This window comes from Theobroma cacao, chromosome 9 (genome assembly GCF_053813885.1).
Source record: "Theobroma cacao isolate CCN51 chromosome 9, ASM5381388v1, whole genome shotgun sequence".
NCBI lineage: Eukaryota > Viridiplantae > Streptophyta > Magnoliopsida > Malvales > Malvaceae > Theobroma > Theobroma cacao.
The window spans coordinates 2186868-2205648 of record NC_142647.1 but is presented as its reverse complement, the minus strand read 5'-3'; the positions used below and the strand labels follow the sequence as shown (position 1 = coordinate 2205648).

Sequence of the window (18781 nt, the reverse complement as noted above, 5' to 3'; positions counted from 1 at the left end):
CCATTGATGTTGATTAAAAGCTGATTAAAGAAAGGCTGAATAATTGTTATCACACGTTTGAAGAAAAAGGCTGTCCAGTTGGACACCAAATCACACCCTCTATTTTATTGAATGATAAAAGCATTCATTGACCAAACCCTATGTATAAGTGCATGTGTTGTTAAATATGATAAAGTTTTAGTATATTTAAAGTCCTAGGTAACTTTCTAGCCAAAAAAAAAAAGTCCAAAGGCATTTCCAAAGGATATTAATGACTAATTAATGACGTTTTTTCTTTGAAAAAAAGGGTAAAAATCACTTCCTGATGAAGATAACAGTACATAATAAGAGCATGTTAAAATAAAACAAAAATATTCATTTAAACTAACAATAAGTTTTTTTTTTTTTAAGAAATAAATTTATAAATGATTGAAAAACAAATTACTCTAATGTCCATTCAAGTTTACTATCAAAATTATCAGACTATAAACTCATTGCAGCATTATGAACGTAAAACTCAAAACCCCCCTTAATTAATATAGAGATTGCTCTTACAGGGCATCATCCATAAGAACAAGGAAAACAAGAAATCAACTGTAAATAAACACTAAGTTAACTAATTACCAAAATCATATTTTGTGTTTGTTTAAATTATTAGCAGCTCGAGAAATGTGTTAAATTCGTTAATTTTTTGAACTTGTTACCGATAGTAGTGTGAGGTTAACTATTTGTCAATTTTTTTTTTAATTGTGAAATGTCAATTCATAGTATATCTTTAAAAGCAATCTTGGAATTTTGTGAAACTGAAGCTCTGGTTTTGGAATCAAGGCATGTGCAACCTAAACTCATCATAATTCTATAGCACATATTGAAGGGGGAAACCAACAGAAATTTAAGGCAAACTTTGGTTCATCACATGCTTCTAATTTGATGGTTTATACGTTTTTTTTTTTTAGTAAATGAGATTTGTATTTATCCAAAGAAGTAGGCAAGCCCACTTCACTATAATCAAGCTGCATATGGCAGCAGATGAATGAAACAAACCCTTTCTTGGAAAAACATGTGGTGTGTTTCAATTTGGAAATACTTGGAATCCTTCTCGTCATTGGCGGAGGTAAGGAGGGTTACTAGGACTCTCATCTTTTTAAAAATTTTAAAATTTTATAATATATTTTTATTTTTTAGAATTTTATAATTTTACTCTATAATATTTTTTTATGAGATATCTTACAGTAATTAATTAATAATTAATTTTAATAAATTTAAAAACTAAAATAAAACCTATAACAATAAAATTATTCATCAAATCATACTACCTCAATATTCTACGACCAACTCATTTCTTTTTCGACCCTAAACATGAAATTTTAACTCCATCACTGATTTCGGTGCTTTTCAATGTGAACACAAGAGAAAAATGTAAAAGAAAAAGCTATTCTAATTTGTTTTCTTTTGCTAGCAATGAAAAGACCTCGTCTCACATCAATAAACTATCTTCAATATGATGATTATATCAACTTAGAAAGGCCTAAAGAAATGATCATGGTTCTATGTCCTTTGGTCATGATAAAATACTCTCTTTATTCTCTAACTTTGTTTTCTTTTGCTATATTTTATTTTGTCCTTAGTAAATAACAAATCAATGTCAGGTCCGAACATTTTCAACATTAACCCTTGGCCAAGGCCCAGCAAACTAAGATCCAAGGCCGTCTACTCCTTGAAAGCCCACGGCCTTGCCTTGACATTACTGGCCGTCTAGGCCAAGCCCGTTGTTTAAATACTTTCAATTTATCTGTAATCTGTTGGAAAGGCCAAAAACAGAACAGCAAGCCAGAGAAGTTTATGACCAAACAAAGCTCTGGATTGTGTCGGACAGTCGGAATAAGAATAAGATACTGGGAACAAACACAAGGTAGAGGAAATGCTGATGGGAACATTGCCAATTGCATCCGCTTCCTCCCTGAGTTTCTCAAGGAAGAGGCCTTCTTTCCCATCAAACTCTGTTACATATTCTTCTGTTTGTTATATTCGTAACTGTTACAATCACGGTCCTTCTCGAAGACTCGCTCTCTTCCAACTTGGCACTGGTAAAAGCTCTAAAATCCTTAATAAGGAAAAACCCATTTCTTTTTTTTCTTTAACTGTTTCACATGTTCATTTATGTTTTGGGATAGAATTTTGTTGCGAAAGCCAAGGAAAAGACAAGAGAAGCAGAACTTATTTATATTCCTACAATGTGGTAGCTTAGATTGAGTCATTCAAATTTTTAATGCAGTTCATTGAGCTCAAGAATATACCATTTAATTTTTTTTCACTTGCTTTCTTAGTGAACCTTTGGGGGTGTCAAGGTTGTTATTCAATCTGCTGCAGACTGATACGTATAATTTTAAGTAGAGTGTGAGGCTATTTTTTTTTTTTAACTTTCTTTAACAATGTTTCCAGCGATATAAATTTTGCTTGTATATGTAAGCTCTTTGTGTTCAGTGGGATGTCACATCATGGTTTTTTCACTTGACAAAATGCCAAAATCCAGTTTGGCATTTGGTGCTATGGATTTGATGTTTGGTTCATTGATTTAAGAATAGGCTGTTAATTCTTTAAACACTTGTTAGGCATATTTATGCAAAACGGATTATTTCACCAATGCTAATGGAATTTTGATGCTTGTTCAGCTATCCCTCAGTCACAGTTGTTTGGTTCAAAAGCTGCTAAGTTATTAAGAGCAGAAGGAAACTCAATTGAGAGTACATCTGGAAATATGGCTACTGCTGTTAAGGAGCAAGATGCATTAAATTGGGTTCAAAATGACAAAAGAAGAATGCTTCATGTTGTTTACCGTGTTGGTGATTTGGCGAAGACTATAAAGTATGCTTTCTCATAGACTGGCACAGTGAATAATTGACACATATACTCTTTGGTGATTCAGGATATATTCAGATGACTACTTAATTTGTCAAACTGCAGGTTTTATACCGAATGCTTAGGAATGAAGCTGTTAAGAAAACGTGACATACCAGAGGAGAAATATTCAAATGCTTTTCTTGGATATGGGCCTGAAGATTCTCATTTTGTTGTTGAACTTACTTATAGTGAGCCATTAGCTCATTTCAGCATGTTTGAATGCTTATATGTCTATGTCACGTTTAACTACTGATGAGAAATTCATAATTTCACATGTTAAAAAGGTTGGTCTCTAATATACTTTTGTATTTTATTTCTTCAGATTATGGAGTTGACAAATATGACATTGGAAATGGATTTGGTCATTTTGGTATTGCAGTAGAGGATGTAAGTTCTTTCATCAACCTGATCTTCTTGTAGCTGCAATTAGTGAAAACTATGAAAGAAAGAAATGTAGTTGCTGTTTTGATGAGCATGCATCTGTTTGTATAGCCCATACTGCTTATTAATCCAACATGTTCTCTATCATTTGACTATATCTGAAGCTGTTGCCTCTCACCAAAGAACTGATATAGGAAAGAGGGCCATGCATAATTTTAGTCATGTCAGTTTGGAGTCATCCATTTCATTTCAGCTCTGCCTTTTCCATAAAAATAGTTTCATTCATGCAAATTGATGTACTTAAAACTTTTGTATTCTAATTGTTTGTAGGTTGCCAAGACAGTAGATCTAATAAAAGCAAAGCGGGGCAACGTTACCAGGGAACCTGGCCCTGTCAAAGGTGGGTATACAATAATTGCTTTTATCGAAGATCCAGACGGTTATAAGTTTGAACTTTTAGAGAGGGGGCCTACACCTGAGCCACTTTGTCAAGTAATGCTTCGAGTTGGTGATCTTGATCGCTCTATTAATTTCTATAAGAAGGTGAGTGGCTTTTTACAGTGTAAAGGAACCTTTTTTTTTTTTAGGATTACCAGTTTTAATTACTTTTATAGCTCATAGCACTATAAAATGCTTATATCCCAATCTTTGTTCCTGGATTTGTAGGCTTTTGGCATGGAGCTTCTTCGTAAAAAAGATAATCCTGAGTATAAGGTAAAGATACCCCCTTTCCCACCACCAAAATATCTGAATATGTGATCTTATCTGGTCATTTTCACATTTATGCGAATATTTGTGCATAAATTTCAGTATACAATAGCCATGATGGGCTATGGTCCTGAAGATAAAAATGCTGTGCTGGAACTGACGTACAACTATGGGGTCACAGAATACGATAAAGGAAACGGTTATGCACAGGTAAACTCTCTTTTTTTTTTTTCCTGCATTGTTTTTTAGTGTTCCAGTTTGAACCCACGTTAGGCTTATTCTATGTCATATGTAGACTGAAGTTTCGTATCTTACCAGATTGCAATAGGCACGGATGATGTTTATAAGACTGCAGAAGCAATTAAGCTATGTGGAGGAAAGATTACCCGTGAGCCTGGGCCCTTGCCAGGCATTAACACTAAGATTACTGCTTGCCTGGATCCAGATGGCTGGAAATCGGTATGGCTGACAATGCTTTAGCAGACGATGTATGTCTTTGTGGGTTCTATTTCATGTGATTTTATAGTTGTTTTAATCCCAATGAATTGATTTCCTTACAGGTCTTTGTTGATAACATTGATTTCCTCAAGGAGCTAGAATGACCAAATATAATGACGGCTGATACCCATATTGATTGAATCCAGTGAGAGGTTCATAACAATTTTGATCATTAGGTGCTGCCATCTGCCAAGCTTTTTCTTTCTCAAACAAAAACCTTGAAGGAGAAGCTCAATCCCATCTTGTATATTTTTTTTCCCCTTCTTTTGTATGGTAGCGTAGAAGTTGCTATTATTGGAAATTAAACCCAGTGCCTGGGGAATCAGATATATACATGTCAACGTAATTGCTTTACAGAAATGACAATCTACTTTTCCCATCAAATCCATTTAGTTTCCCTCAGAAATATGCTAAGTTGTTACAACAATTCAACATATGCTGGATCCCATCTGTCCACATCTGTTTGTCACCTTTACTTCTGCATTCAAATTCTATTATTCTGTCAGCAGTTTTAATCCCAAAATAAGCTCTCTGCTCACCATTGTCTTCCCTCTCCCTTCTAGGCCATGCTGGGATGTCACTATGGACTCCTGAGATCACACCTGGAAGCACAACACAGACTGTTAACGCAGGCACGAGAAATAAGGAAATTGATTTATTTGAGTATGAGGCTTAGCTTACTCTTCTTCTTTTTAGTGTATGTGCCTGCCATATGCTTGCTTTTCAATTTAGCCACCACCTATTTTTTTTTTGACAATTTTGAAATAATTACTCACAGTGATCTTTTCTAACAGATCAAGGTAAAAGTATGCATTGAAAAGAAAAAAAAATTACCACCTTGTGCCTATGTAGCTAAACTTGTAAGCTTTTACATTTTGAGGATCAAAAATCCATATAATCAAATTCGAAATGGTCTTAATTCTTACAAGCCTGTAATATGGTAACTAGGATTTCTTTTCTCCTGCTTTATACCTGCCAGTTAGAGTTTATGTAGAAAGAAACTTGCTTCCAGTGCAGAGCTCCTGTCATCAACATAAATAAATATAGTGATGAGTGCAAAGTAATATTGTTACCACAACTGAAGACCGAAGATTTGATATTTCTGACTAATGAGACTTGTGAAAATGTACCTTTTCTTGTGCGCTTGAGTAGTTCCCCTCCTGTAGCAACAAAGTTCAATGCATATGAGATGTTAGATTCGATGCCTCGTTCACCCTTTTCCTCTCCTAGAGCAATTGTTGTAGTCTTTTGCAGCCTTGCCCTTAGTGTGGCAGCTCCTCGCAAGGCTGCATGAATTTGTAAAATTAAAGTTGACAGACCTCTGAAATCATTTGAATATTGAACTATTAATGATACGTTCATGAAGTTTACTGATAATTCATTCCATTATCATGTTTCAGCTATTAACCCCTTCGCTTGTTGGTCTCTAATTCAATTATGGCTGTCTTGCAGCCATGGAAACAGTAAAGTCAAAACGTGAATGGTACCATATATATTTTCTGGCTAGATGATGGAATTTAGATGCGATTGAACAACCTGTAGCTGCTCCAGCTGTTAGTGTCATGATATCTCCATTTGTTCTTGCATTAATTGCAGAGTTGACTACCGTTAAAATTTGGTCATGATCAGCTCCCATGTCCTCTGCAATCTCAATGCAGTGCGACGCAACAAGAGCCGCTGCAGACGCAATAGCAGTTGTTACTTTAGAAGATGTCTTCTGACAGGTAGTTGCCATTTCCGGCAACATTGCACTTGAGGCTGCAAGTGCCGCAACGGCAGCTGCAACTCCAGCAACTGATACGGCTGCATGCAGTTGTGCGTTGTGGGTTCTGATTTCCTGCTTCTTCCTTTCTTTCTGATCCTTCAACCATCTCCCCATTGTTCGCCCTCTTACTATGCTCTTGTATATCTTCAAATTGGTGATAAGGTTAAGTATGATGATTCTGTTGAGTAAATTAATGATTATGATGAGGTTGAATTAGGAGACACATACCCCATATTTAAGCAGTTGTTGATTAGAGAGAAATTCTGGATGCAGTGCTTGACGAAGTAAAACTAATTCCTGCACATTAAACAAATGTTAGAAGTTAGTGTAAGTGGTTGTAGGAGAATCAGATAGATTATTTTTCCCCCGCTTTGCATATTCCTGACAATCCTCAACAATATAATATTGTTACACACGACTACAATCTGGTGAACAGTATAATATTCTATCAATTGCTGCAGGACAGGAGCCAGGGCATGCTAACTGTTGCAGCAGAATCTGGCAAACTAATAATAAGGGCTTGAAGGGCATTATCAGCTTGCGTCTATATCTTTTAGATGAACATTATCATTAGCATCCACCAATGCGAGGCCACATAAAGAGAACAGGAACCGAGGTACCTTAAAATCTTCACTCTCCCTTGGTGATATTGGAGGGCTACCGCCACTAGGTAACTGCTGAACTAGCTGTACAGAACAACCAAACAAACATGAAATTTTTCATACTAATTATCGCTTTCTACATATATAGCTAAGTCTTTATTTGAGCTGATCCCGAGAACATTTAAGCTCCTGGTTCTCGTATTGAAACCAAAAACTATGTAAGAAGTCGTCTACAACAGGTTGAATTAAAGAAGGGATCTTACAGGTTCCCTTGAAGCAGTAGAACTTGCATCATGCGTTTCATTTCCAACAGAAGAAACAGATGGCTTCTGATCAAGACCGTCGGAAGCTACATGCGTCTTCGCAAGAGCTGTGGAGAGTTCCATAGCCGAGAGGCTCCATGATCTGGCAAGAAACTCCATGGACTCTGTAGGAGTTTCAGGCGGGGGGCAGGACAGTGGTAACCACCTTGCAGGACCATTCTCATCTATATTTTCCAGCCTCTGTGACGAGCTCTTTATACTGCATGAGCTCACTAACGCCATAACAAGTAAGTAAACAACCATTCAAAAGAGCCAAGTTAGTGGTCTGGTATTGATGGCAACCAAGCTCAAAATAGTAAAAGCCTTACTTTTAAACTTGTCTGCTTCTCCACTTTCACTCAAGCTGAGACTTCGATTCCAGCAAACACAGCAAGAACAAGCCAAGGAAGAGAAAGAAACAGTTTGACATTTAACATGGGAAGTGAATCTAAGCTGCATGGTTTCTTTATTGGGAAGAACTAAAGGAGAGAAAAAAATAAAGTGCACGGGATATATTCTATTGTACCGGAAAGGCTCCCATGAAACGCAGTTCAACTTTGTCCTCAACTTCCCCCGTTTTCCAGCTTTACATAATAATTTATAAAGAACAAAGGATATAAAGGGTGAGCGGCGTAGTCATAATGACCTGAGTTCTCTTTTGTCACCATTATCAGTGACTGAAGCTAGTGGCCAGGGCCCTCTCGCACGCCCAATACACCCTTTGGAGTACAAGGTGTACCCGAAGCTTGCCATTGAACAGATGTCTAGAAGCAACTGCAAAGCAAAAAACAGGGGCCCCAACACGCACCTAGGCTCAACAGGGCCGTACCTGAGCACTTACAGTTTCTCCGTTCCTTTTTTTTTTCTATTGCACCGACTTTTTCTCTCTCTACTCTAAAAAAATGTTGATATCTGATAGGTTTCTGGAAAAGTTTTTCTTTTACTTTGTACTAAATTCTGTCAAAGGCAAACGGTGTTTCCCAGTTAGGGTTGTGATTTTACTGTTTTTGTACTCAGTGGGAAACATTTTGGAACAGAAAGTTATATTACTCCTGGAATATTGAATACTGACCTGACAGACCTTGTTTCTTTTGCATAGTTTGGAATATACAGTTTGGACCAAAATGAGCTGAAAATTATCCTGCTCAATATGGTAATGGAGTATGGTATTTGAGTGTGGTCTCATAATCCAATTTATAATGTCTATGGACTACCATCTGGTCATTTACCAAAGAGTGTCGCCAAACAAAAACCTTCAAATGCCTTCATGACTTGGAAATAGTAATAAAATGGAGCCAAGTCAACGATGCTTTTGCTGGGAAATACAGCGCATCCAGGCACCGAAATCAGACGACAAATACTGATTTTATCTACGTCTAGTTTTTAATGGATGAAAAATATCCAACAAAGGGTAGGGTAGAACTCAGGTTCAAACTTGTGGACTTCTTGATTTGGGGAAAACATTGTTGAACTTCCACAGTACCTTTGGTGGAATTCAACGCAAGCATGCTACCTAATACTCAGGACACCTTGACTGCTTAAGTTTCCATCTTATAATATGTGCCATGGCCCTCAGCATGGCTCTTTCCCCTTTGACCTGTAACAACGCAATAAAACAATTACTGATAGATGCAAATGTTAAAACAAAGTTACAATGGTTCATACACGGGCAAAATGACATGAGCATAAAAAAAATATAGGTAAGAAACTGGAAAACAGTCTCATTGATGACACCCTATTCTACCTGAAAACGTTTATGGTTCTCCATCGCATTTAAGCTCCATATGTCATACCAAGGAATCAATAGAGCCCGTAAAAATCAATAAACAATAAGAGGGTTTCAAAGTTCAATCAGAACAAAATTAATGACTGGAAAGGTGCTGCAATACTTTGATTAGAAAGAACAAATTAAAGCGGTATAATTACCTCAATTCTCTAAGGTATAAACCTCCCAGATCCATACCCCAAATGGATAATTACAAAACTATCTTCATATCACTTCAATATTAGCAGTGACTGCTATTGATCAATTAAACTCTTCTCATATCCACCACTGGCAAATGAGAGACAATTGTATAAAGTCAAGCAAATAAAATTCCAAAACATATAGTTATAAAATAATGACAACTTACAGAATCTCCAAAAACTAACAAGATAGTCCAGTACCTGAAACAATAGATTACAGTACTTTTTCAGACTCTGGTGAACGCAGGTACCTAGATTCAAATTGATCCAGGTAAACATCAAGGGCTCTGATCCAAATTATGAAGCAATGAGAAAAGAAAGCAAATGCATCTGAATTAAATGAGATACAAGGTCAAAACAACCGTATCACACAAATGAAACCTTATCATCTATTAACAGAAGAATGGAGAAAACACTTTACACATCATTCATCGAACAATTAAACATGAAACTGGCTTAACCATTCTCCCCATCTATGCATGCAGAAAAAACCAGGCTTTGATGGACCAGATCCCAGCACAATCCCACACATTTGCCCCCTCATGACCACCTTGTTGAAAGCAGATAACACAATCTGCCATCTCTCAGCAAAGATCTTGAGCTATCCAATGTCCAAACTTCATGACACTTGCAACACCAATTATGGTTCCCTAAAATCCAAAGCCGAAATCACAACCTGAGGTTAACTGATACATATAAGTCTATGCATTGACTCCTTAGAAAGTGAGAATATATGCAAAATAACTAATAATGAGATAGTTTTGAAAGATGTATTTCTATACCAATCACTTAGCTGAAGATATTCTGTGAAATGATGGCATCCAGCTGCTTGAAGCACCAGTCTTGTTGGCCCCACGGCCATTATTTGCAGCTTCAGTTGGCCCCTCTGCTTTTGGCAGATTTTTTTTCAAGGAACCAGGCAGAGCAACTGAAGTGGGTAGCATTACTGAACTGCCCCCCATCTGCAATAGCCATATCCCACAGCAGTTATTTTAAATTGACTGACTACGGGGATGAAGCTACATTATACTAAAACTAGTAAACAGAAATGGTATGGAACAGAGCCACTTTAAAGCATGCCACATTAATTTCAATACATTTCATTTTCTTTAAACTGGCAGATTACAAGTACAAATGAACCAAGATATAGCATGATTCATTAGGTAACGTACATGTTTCTCACTCATATTTTGACCAACTGAAGGTCTAAACTGCATACGAACGTCTGGACGACCAAGGTTACGTGGTCCTCTCTGCTCCATAGCTTCACCTGAATAAGAAGCATCCTTAATTCCTGAAATTCAAAAATGAGTTAAGGCACGATGTGCTTCACAAAAGACAATTTCCTACATGAGGCATAAACAACCATGAGCTACCAAATGGAAAAATTATTATTAAAAAATATCACTAAACGCTTGAAGCACTTACCTTTAAGCTTATCCATAGGCATTGCTTGACTGTTACTTGTTCCAGAAAAAGGCTGCAAATCCTGAAAAAAATCAAAAGAAAAGAGTATAAACTGTATAATCATACAAGATGGAGTAAGAGAACCAATTAGAATTTGAAGTAACATTAAAAAAAAAATTAGAATTTGAAGCAGCCTCTATCACTGAGCCATTGCATCTCTAAACAAATCACTCCTGATACATTTTTGGTTGAAAAGCTTTGTGAAATACTTGTGCCACAAACAATTCATCAAATGCAAGTCTTTTAAATCACCAATCAAAGGGAAAAAATATTGTAATAAAAAGGAATTCAGAAAATACTAACAGATGATTGAAGACGTGTCTTTGTCCTTTGTGTCTGCTGGTACTTTAGAATGGTCCAGTCAAATATGTAATCAAACTCATATCCTGCCGCATAGAATATAAGGGAGTTGAAAACCAGCAAACACAAATATCAGTTTGATATTGTCCGGACAGAGACATGATTTGCAATAAATGCCAGACAGGACTTCAAAACAAAAGGTAGCTGGTTTGAAAAGTCTAGATCAATGAAATATTATTAGTTGTGAACATACCTACCCAAACATGCAATTTATTGGAGAAAGCATGAGGAATATAGTGAACTTAAGTAGTTCATTACCTTCTCGAGCAAACAAATCTTGAAACAAGCGCTTCAAGAATCCATAATCAGGCCTTTGATCAAATGTCAAAGAGTGGCAATAATGAAAGTATGATGCAAACTCCACAGGGTGTGACTTGCACAAGACCTTTTGAACACAAAACAAATTATATGTAAGTATTGAACAACTACTGATGCTAAAATCATTTGTCTTTTGTGGGTAGGGAGATATCTATAAAGGAAATACCTCTATGGGTGTTGATAACTTCTTCTCACATATTTTATCATACTTCTGCTTCTTTGTAGCAGCTTTTAGTCCCTGCCAAGGCAGGCTAAATGCAGAAATTAACAAAATCAGTTAGATAGGTACATTCAGAATCACAGTGCAGCAGAACATCTAAATAAATGAAGCTATTAAGATGAATAAGGTACAGATTACAGCAAAACCACGTCCAACTACAAACCCTTACATAGTTTGAGTCGCAGAAGATGAATGACAGTAAATTAGGGCATACCTTCCTCTCAAGAAATACAAAAGAACATAGCCAAGCGATTCTAAATCATCTCGACGGCTTTGCTCTGTGGAGATTAAAGAGAGAATAAAGACAACTTCAGAAGTCTGCCTTGTATTAGAATAGTAAAAAAAAAGAACGTAAAAACTCTTACCAATTCCAAGATGAGTATTACAACTTGCATACCGTGCAGTCCCTGTTAAATTTTTATTCTCCCTGTAAGAGTCATCAAGGGAAAATCACAACTTAACCAGGGAAAAGAGAAAAAATAGAAATTAAAATGAATTAAGAAAAATATAAATTAAAATGGAAACAAAAATGGGGCCTCATCAAGTAATTTTGATTGATAATCACGTTAAAAAGGAAAGCCAACCAGATATTGAGAAAGAACATGGTAATTTAATCCTTACCTGTAAGGAATATGACGATTTGTGGTGGGATCACGATATCTTTTGGCAAGACCAAAGTCAATGATGTAGACCTGATGAGGACAAAACAGCAATACAAAATAAAGCAGAACAGAAAATAAGAGAAGGATTATCTGTGCAAATCAAACATTGAAGAAATATACCTGATTCGCTTTCCTGCCGAGACCCATGAGGAAATTATCCGGTTTGATGTCTCTATGCAGAAACCCCTTAGCATGCATAAATTCTATTCTTGTAATCTACACCTCATCAAAGGAAAAAAAACATTCAAATGGAATAGCATGTAAATACTAACAGCAAATTGAAAGCAACTAGCCTATTGTTATATAAGACTAGAAAATATGAACAACTCTTCTTTGCAAAATCTTTATCTGATTACCATTTGATCAGCCAACATTAAGACTGTTTTTAATGAAAATTTTCTCCCGCAATAGACAAACAAGTCTTCCAGACTTGGTCCCAGCAAGTCAAGAACAAGCACATTATCTTCCCCATTTACTCCACACCACTTCATATGTGCAATACCACCTAAAATGGAAGAAATTTGAGTAAATATGAATAGTATTAACATAACTAAAAGAACATTTATACAAAAATCTGCATTCCCAACATAAAACTACCAAAAACTTGTACTTACTTCCTCCTTGAAGAATATTATATAGCTTGGCTTCATATAGCAATTGTGGATGTTTTGTCTGCCTGTTTTCCTGCCACCAACCCAAAAATAAAATTTACTAATTTATATCAAGTAGATTTTACTCTCTTCAAATAATAGATATTTCATCAAAATGATGAAACTGAAAAGTTATTTTCAAGTATAAAATCAAGCTGCATAATCAATTTCACAACTTGACAAAAATATTGACTAATTTCTGTGTCACTATGCAAAAATTAGGCAAAATTTTAAATATTACAAAATCAGCTAAATTTTGTGTTACAGAATTCAGTATCCACCTCACCAGCTTAATATTTCAGCTAAATTTTCTTTTTATGTTACAAATTCAAATAAATAAACGAAAAAAAAAGAACTTGCTCATAAATTCACTTGTAGAGTGAAGACTTACAATCTTTACCGCGACAGTTTCACCTGTGTCAATATGAGTAGCTGAAACAAAGCAAAAACAAAACCAAAGAAAAAGCCTATGTTAGAATCTGATCAATTCGAGCTGAATTAGCATAATAAAAGAAGAACTACAGCTAAAAAGAATAAAAATACCGAGAAAGATTTCGCCAAACGATCCGCTTCCGATTTTGCGACCTAGCTTGTACTTCTCTCCGACGATCCTCTCCATATATCAGCCGGATTTCTTCCTCTCCCTGTTTCTCTCACTTTCCCGAGGATCAGTCGATTTGTGGTTGGATTCGGGAAAGAGAGAGAAAATTAGGGCTCGCGATTGAGAAATTGATGAAGAAAAGGGAGATTTTTAGGGATCGAGGGAATGAGGTGAATGAGGGAAAACGGTGACTTTTTGCGAAGGGCGTTTTCGGGATTTTGTTGAATTTAGAAGAATTGAACGGAGATGACGAGAGGGAAAGGAAGTCGGGAACGGGAAAAAGGATTGGGGAGCGTTCTGAAATTTTAAAGAATCACAGGGAGATAATTACATTTTGACCAATAGGGTAGAATTTTGAAATTTAGAGAAGTAATGGGGTTGTCAAATAAATTAGATTATTACACTTTTTTCCTCAAATTTGAGTATTTATTACATCTTACCCCGTTAGAAGGCCTTAGAAGGGAGAACAATGGTTCACGGATGGTAATAAAATGTTGATCTAATTTTTGAAAAATCTCTTATTTAATGGTTAATCAAAAATTAATTAATTATCATTATTTAAAATAAAATTTATTATTTTATATTTACATGACGATGATACAATATTGATATGAAAAAATAAAAAATAATATATGATCATGTTATCATATCATATTAGCATGTAGCATATCATATTATATAAAATGATGATAAATGATATTTTGATTAATAATAATTATTTAATTATTAATTATAAAAATTTACTTAAATCAAAATAAAAATGTAAAAATTTAATTAAATATAATAAAAAATAAAATTTTATTTAAAATTTTTTAAATAATTTAATTTTTTTTATATTTTGTTACTCGAGTATTTATATATCTTTTCTTCCCTCTTTTCTAACTATCAAATGCATATATTTTTGTATAATTAAATAATCTTATTTGAATTATTTTTCAAAAAAATATTATTAAAATCTATATACACACTTACACTAATATAAATACAATAAGCTCGCCATCCACGTCGGCATGATTGATGAAACCCCTCTTGTTTTTATAACTAGAAAATCAGTCACGTTGCAGGAGGCCTAGATTCAATATTGAGACCATCAATAGGAGCAGCACTCATCTTTCATTTTAATTCTCATTGTTCTGAGTAGTGCAGCAACTCCTTTGTCAACGAAACCGAAGAAAATCCCAATGGAAACAACTCCTTCAGATGAAAAGAAGACGATCAATGAACCCCTCCTGATCACACCCTCTCTCTCGAAGGGTGGATTCAGAACCTTGCCTTTCATCTTAGGTACGTACGCCCCGAAAACTTTCCCATTTCTTTTTCCAGTGCATGCATGATCGATGATTCTTTTCACTTTTCCATACACATTTCATGCAATTTCTTTTGATTAGCAAACGAGGCCTTTGAAAGGGTGGCGACTTTGGGGTTATCGCCGAACATGATACTGTATCTGACGAGAGAATATGGTATGGAAACTGCTAGAGCGGCCAAGGTGATCTTCATCTGGACAGCTGCCAACAACTTCACCCCGATCCTTGGTGCTTTTGTTGCCGATTCTTATGTGGGAAAGTACCGGATGATCGGATTAGGGTCCATTCTTAGTTTTCTGGTAATCCTGTTTAACTTCCTGCCGTCTTGATATATGCTTCCATTTTGTTAGGTTTAAGTCAGTGGACAATGTTGTGACTTGTCACTTTGTGTTGTTGTTGGTTTACGTTATTGGTGGGGGGAGCCTAATCTTTAGGATGTCTCTTTCATGGCATTTCTACGTGGGGGTATTGAAAATAACTATATTCATTGAGCGAGACCCTGCCTGCGTTTGTCCAACGCAAGTGTTTGCTTTCACCTTCTTTGAATGAGACGGAAAGTAAAACTTTATAGGAAGCTCATTGATTTTTTAATAAATCCAAATCTGAGTTTCTTCCTAATCCCATTTTCCTACCATTTCTTTTTTCTGCTAAGTTTGCAGCATTTGTTAAATGGGAGTGAGAAAACAAATAAATTATAAAATTTAGCCAACGACAAAAGGTAAGACCAAGAATGGTGTGACTGGAAACAAAGGGCTTAAATCTACTAGCGTCTTCAATCGAGTCAGATAAAATAAAAAGGAACCAAGGGAACTAGCTTGGCATTTCCTGATGGAACCAACAATAATTGGCTGTTTCCCGAATTAGTCAACCGCTGATATTGCAGCAAGATTTTCCATCTGTGATAATTGTTTATATCTGGTGGCTTGTTTATGCCCGAGTAGGTTGCTCCATTGAAGTAAACATTGGAGAAATTGAGTATATGATATGTTGAATTCTGTACAATACTATCCAGAGTAACATGTTAAACACTGCATGGGGAGTGCTCTGTCCGGGAGTTCCTGATAAAAATTTTGAAGTTTTTATGTAGAGATATGCCACCATTCTCAAAAGGAATCTCTATTTTTTTTTCTCATTGGTTAGTTTACCTGATTAATTTTTTATGTTACAGGGGATGGTTCTCTTATGGTTAACAGCCATGTTTCCGCAAGCAAGACCTTATTGTGACCAATTTAGCAGCATATGCGAATCCCCCACGGCACCTCAACTTCTATTTTTATATTTTTCCTTAGGCCTAATGTCTATTGGAACTGGTGGCATAAGATCGTCTTCCTTGGTCTTTGGTGCAGATCAGTTGAACAAGGGAATCAATCCGGAAAATGCAGAAACCTTACAGAGCTTCTTCAGTTGGTACTATGCTTCAGTCTCATTTTCAGCTCTCATTGCAGTAACCGGCATCGTTTATATTCAAGATAACCTGGGGTGGAAAATGGGTTTCGGCGTTCCTGTCATGCTAATGTTCATTTCAGCTCTTTCCTTCTACTTGGCATCTTCTCTCTACGTCAAGTTGAAAGCCAGGACAAGCTTGTTCACTGGTTTTGCTCAAGTTCTAGTCGCCTCTTTCAGAAATAGACACATTAACTTACCATCCCAAGCCACAGATGAGGTGTACTGTCTCAGAAAGGGATCAAGGCTTCACATGCCAAGTGAAAAACTAAGGTATTACCAGAATTGCCTGTTCATCATTGCAAGGTTGTGAAGCTGGTAGAAATATATATATTGCCTTGCTAATCTGCTAACTTTAGCTTAATCATCCTTCTGATGAGTAAATTTTTGTAATCTGTCCAGGTTTCTGAATAAAGCTTGCCTGATAAAAAATCCTCAACAGGATTTAACCTCGGATGGAACCGCTTCAAACCCATGGAGTCTTTGTACAGTAGATCAAGTAGAAGAGCTTAAAGCATTAATCAGAGTAATACCACTCTTCTCTACTGGAATCATGATTTCTGTGGCTCTTACTCAAAGTTCTTTTACAGTAATTCAAGCAGGCACCATGGACCGACATATTACTCTAAAATTTGAAATTCCAGCAGGTTCCTTCAGCATGTTTTTGATGATCTCTCTGATAGCATGGATTGCTTTCTATGATAGGATAGCACTCCCTCTAGCATCGAAAATGAAAGGAAAACCAGTTCGTCTTGGTTTGAAACAAAGAATGGGGATTGGAATTCTATGCTCTTGTGCATCCATGGTAGCATTAGCAATTGTAGAGTATATTAGACGGGAAATTGCAATTCAAGAAGGACTTTCAGATGAACCACAAGCCATGGTGCACATGTCTGCACTATGGCTGCTACCATATAATGTCTTGAGTGGCTTGGCTGAGGCTTTTGCTGGAGTTGGACAGATTGAATTCTTTTACGCTGAGTTACCTAAAACAATGTCAAGCATCGGATCCAATCTTTTCGGATTAGGAGCGTTTGTTGCAAGTCTGGTGGCAAGTTTTATAACAAGTGCAGTTGATGATGTTACTAAAAGAGGAGGGGAAAGTTGGGTTTCAAGCAATGTCAATAAGGGCCACTATGATTACTATTATTGGCTTCTTTTTGGCTTGAGCATTCTTAATTTCATGTATTTTCTTGCTTGTAGCAAGGCTTATGGTCCTTGTCGAGGAGACGACGAGGTTCAGTCTCAGGCAACCAGAAGAGGAAATCATGAGAGGATAGATGAATGTTAGTCTCTCATAACATTATAGCACTCCAGTTAGATATCTGCACAGTCAAAACAAAATCTAACTGTATGAGTGAATACACAGAAATAAAAGATTTTGGAAAAATATATAAACTCTTGATTTAGGAAGAGAACAAACTATTTTGATAATATGGTGCAACACTGATATATTATCTGATCTTTTTCAAGCACTTTTGTTTCACTTGATAAACTCTACAATTACATTAGCAGAATTATCTGCAGCAAGAGAAATGAAAGTATAAGCTCTATTAATTTGACTCGGCAGAGCCACCACCAGACAAGTCGGAGAGAGCCCTAATAATGATAGAAAGGAACCTGCAGTCATATCAGTCATTAAACTGTACATGAATCATTTTCTTTAACATACATCTGTAATTAATGAAACAGAGAAAAATGAGACTAGGGAGGAGAAGAAATCTATAGGAAGCAAGAAGACAGTAGGCTGGTTTTAAAAACAAGAAAAAAATGTAAAAAGGGTTAAGTTAATATGAGAAAAGGAGAGTTTTCTTGAGAGTTTTCTTTCATAGATAATTACCAGCAGCATCTATGGCTAAGTCAATGGAAGTATAGCTTGGATGTTGAAGAGGGTTCATTTCGTAAAAGTTAGGAATGATCACCAAGCCTGGGTAAGCTTCATCATCAAATAAGTTTTTGTTCATTAAGCATCAATATGAGAGCAATAAGCATCATGGAAACAACTTTCATGGCTGCCATCTCTCAGAAACAGAGAGAGACGGTAGGTAGAAAGGTTTGTAGAGAGTCGAAGTGACCAGCTAGGTATCAGGTATTTTGTAGAGGATATGGTGATGCAGGTTAGGATGAAATTCATAATAATCCTGTAAGGTGTAAACCAATGGAAATGATATAGTTCCTTCGAGAGCCATTAATGTGTTCCAGCCGCTGGGACTATATTCCACGTTAAGAAATAAAAAATTATAATACTTGGCTGACTTATCGATGGAACTTGCCTAGCATATTTTATGGCGATTCTGGATTTTTATTTTTATTATTATTTTTTATTTTTGCTTATGATCAAAATCGAGGACGAAATCATGCTGTTTCTTTGTTATTATTATAAAAAGTTAAAGCATGCACAACCAAATCTGTACGCAACCAATAGATTAACACATCGTGGGTGCTCCCACCATGGAGCAGGGGACCCTGCACCAGGCACTGCTACTCCAAGATATTAAGGACCACCATCAGCTATTGACCGGGCACCTAACTTTTTTTTATTATAACATGCTTATAATCATCCAGCTTGCCAAGAGAATCAATGGTGAAAGGGCATAGACTCTGTTAATTTTTTACTTTCAACATGTTTGGTTGGCAAGAAAATCGAAACAG

At 36.1% G+C, this 18781-nt stretch overlaps 4 protein-coding genes across 15 annotated transcripts; 2 read left to right on the top strand and 2 right to left on the bottom strand.

Moving 5' to 3' along the window:
* Positions 1–1789: 1789 nt before the first annotated feature.
* On the top strand, positions 1790–4851 carry LOC18587961 (putative lactoylglutathione lyase, chloroplastic). Its single transcript, XM_007012046.3, has 9 exons — positions 1790–2066; positions 2652–2844; positions 2944–3068; positions 3203–3267; positions 3592–3804; positions 3928–3975; positions 4072–4179; positions 4288–4428; positions 4530–4851. The coding sequence occupies exons 1-9, from the start codon at positions 1901–1903 to the stop codon at positions 4569–4571; spliced, it is 1101 nt and encodes a 366-aa protein (XP_007012108.1). The 5' UTR covers positions 1790–1900; the 3' UTR covers positions 4572–4851.
* Positions 4759–9662, bottom strand: LOC18587960 (phosphoinositide binding protein). Of its 10 annotated transcripts, none has more exons than XM_088810314.1 (12): positions 9523–9662; positions 9269–9352; positions 9063–9189; positions 7466–8733; positions 7098–7369; positions 6853–6918; positions 6461–6529; positions 6004–6376; positions 5598–5753; positions 5440–5489; positions 5149–5206; positions 4759–5069 (listed from the first exon to the last, which is right to left on the bottom strand). In XM_088810314.1, exons 4-12 carry the CDS (start codon positions 7593–7595, stop codon positions 4867–4869), a joined length of 1377 nt encoding a protein of 458 aa, XP_088666440.1. In that variant the 5' UTR covers positions 7596–8733; positions 9063–9189; positions 9269–9352; positions 9523–9662; the 3' UTR covers positions 4759–4866. The 10 variants fall into 10 exon arrangements, with proteins under 10 accessions (XP_088666440.1, XP_088666437.1, XP_088666439.1 ...); XM_088810311.1 differs by having other exon boundaries at positions 9303–9352; XM_088810313.1 differs by having other exon boundaries at positions 9269–9302; positions 9523–9656.
* On the bottom strand, positions 9412–13691 carry LOC18587959 (casein kinase 1-like protein 3). 2 transcript variants are annotated; one of them, XM_007012044.3, is made up of 15 exons: positions 13322–13691; positions 13170–13210; positions 12743–12812; positions 12485–12633; positions 12249–12344; positions 12088–12158; positions 11832–11893; positions 11681–11744; positions 11413–11497; positions 11187–11313; positions 10872–10954; positions 10530–10590; positions 10274–10395; positions 9884–10063; positions 9412–9777 (listed from the first exon to the last, which is right to left on the bottom strand). In XM_007012044.3, the coding sequence occupies exons 1-14, from the start codon at positions 13395–13397 to the stop codon at positions 9887–9889; spliced, it is 1284 nt and encodes a 427-aa protein (XP_007012106.3). In that variant the 5' UTR covers positions 13398–13691; the 3' UTR covers positions 9412–9777; positions 9884–9886. The 2 variants fall into 2 exon arrangements, with proteins under 2 accessions (XP_007012106.3, XP_017982801.2); XM_018127312.2 differs by having other exon boundaries at positions 9412–9751; positions 13322–13690.
* A 711-nt stretch (positions 13692–14402) lies between these two features.
* Positions 14403–17581, top strand: LOC18587958 (Major facilitator superfamily protein). 2 transcript variants are annotated; one of them, XM_007012042.3, is made up of 4 exons: positions 14403–14663; positions 14768–14985; positions 15855–16402; positions 16532–17581. In XM_007012042.3, the coding sequence occupies exons 1-4, from the start codon at positions 14561–14563 to the stop codon at positions 17418–17420; spliced, it is 1758 nt and encodes a 585-aa protein (XP_007012104.3). In that variant the 5' UTR covers positions 14403–14560; the 3' UTR covers positions 17421–17581. The 2 variants fall into 2 exon arrangements, with proteins under 2 accessions (XP_007012104.3, XP_088665529.1); XM_088809403.1 differs by lacking the exon at positions 14768–14985 and having other exon boundaries at positions 14408–14663; positions 16532–17579.
* Positions 17582–18781: the final 1200 nt, after the last annotated feature.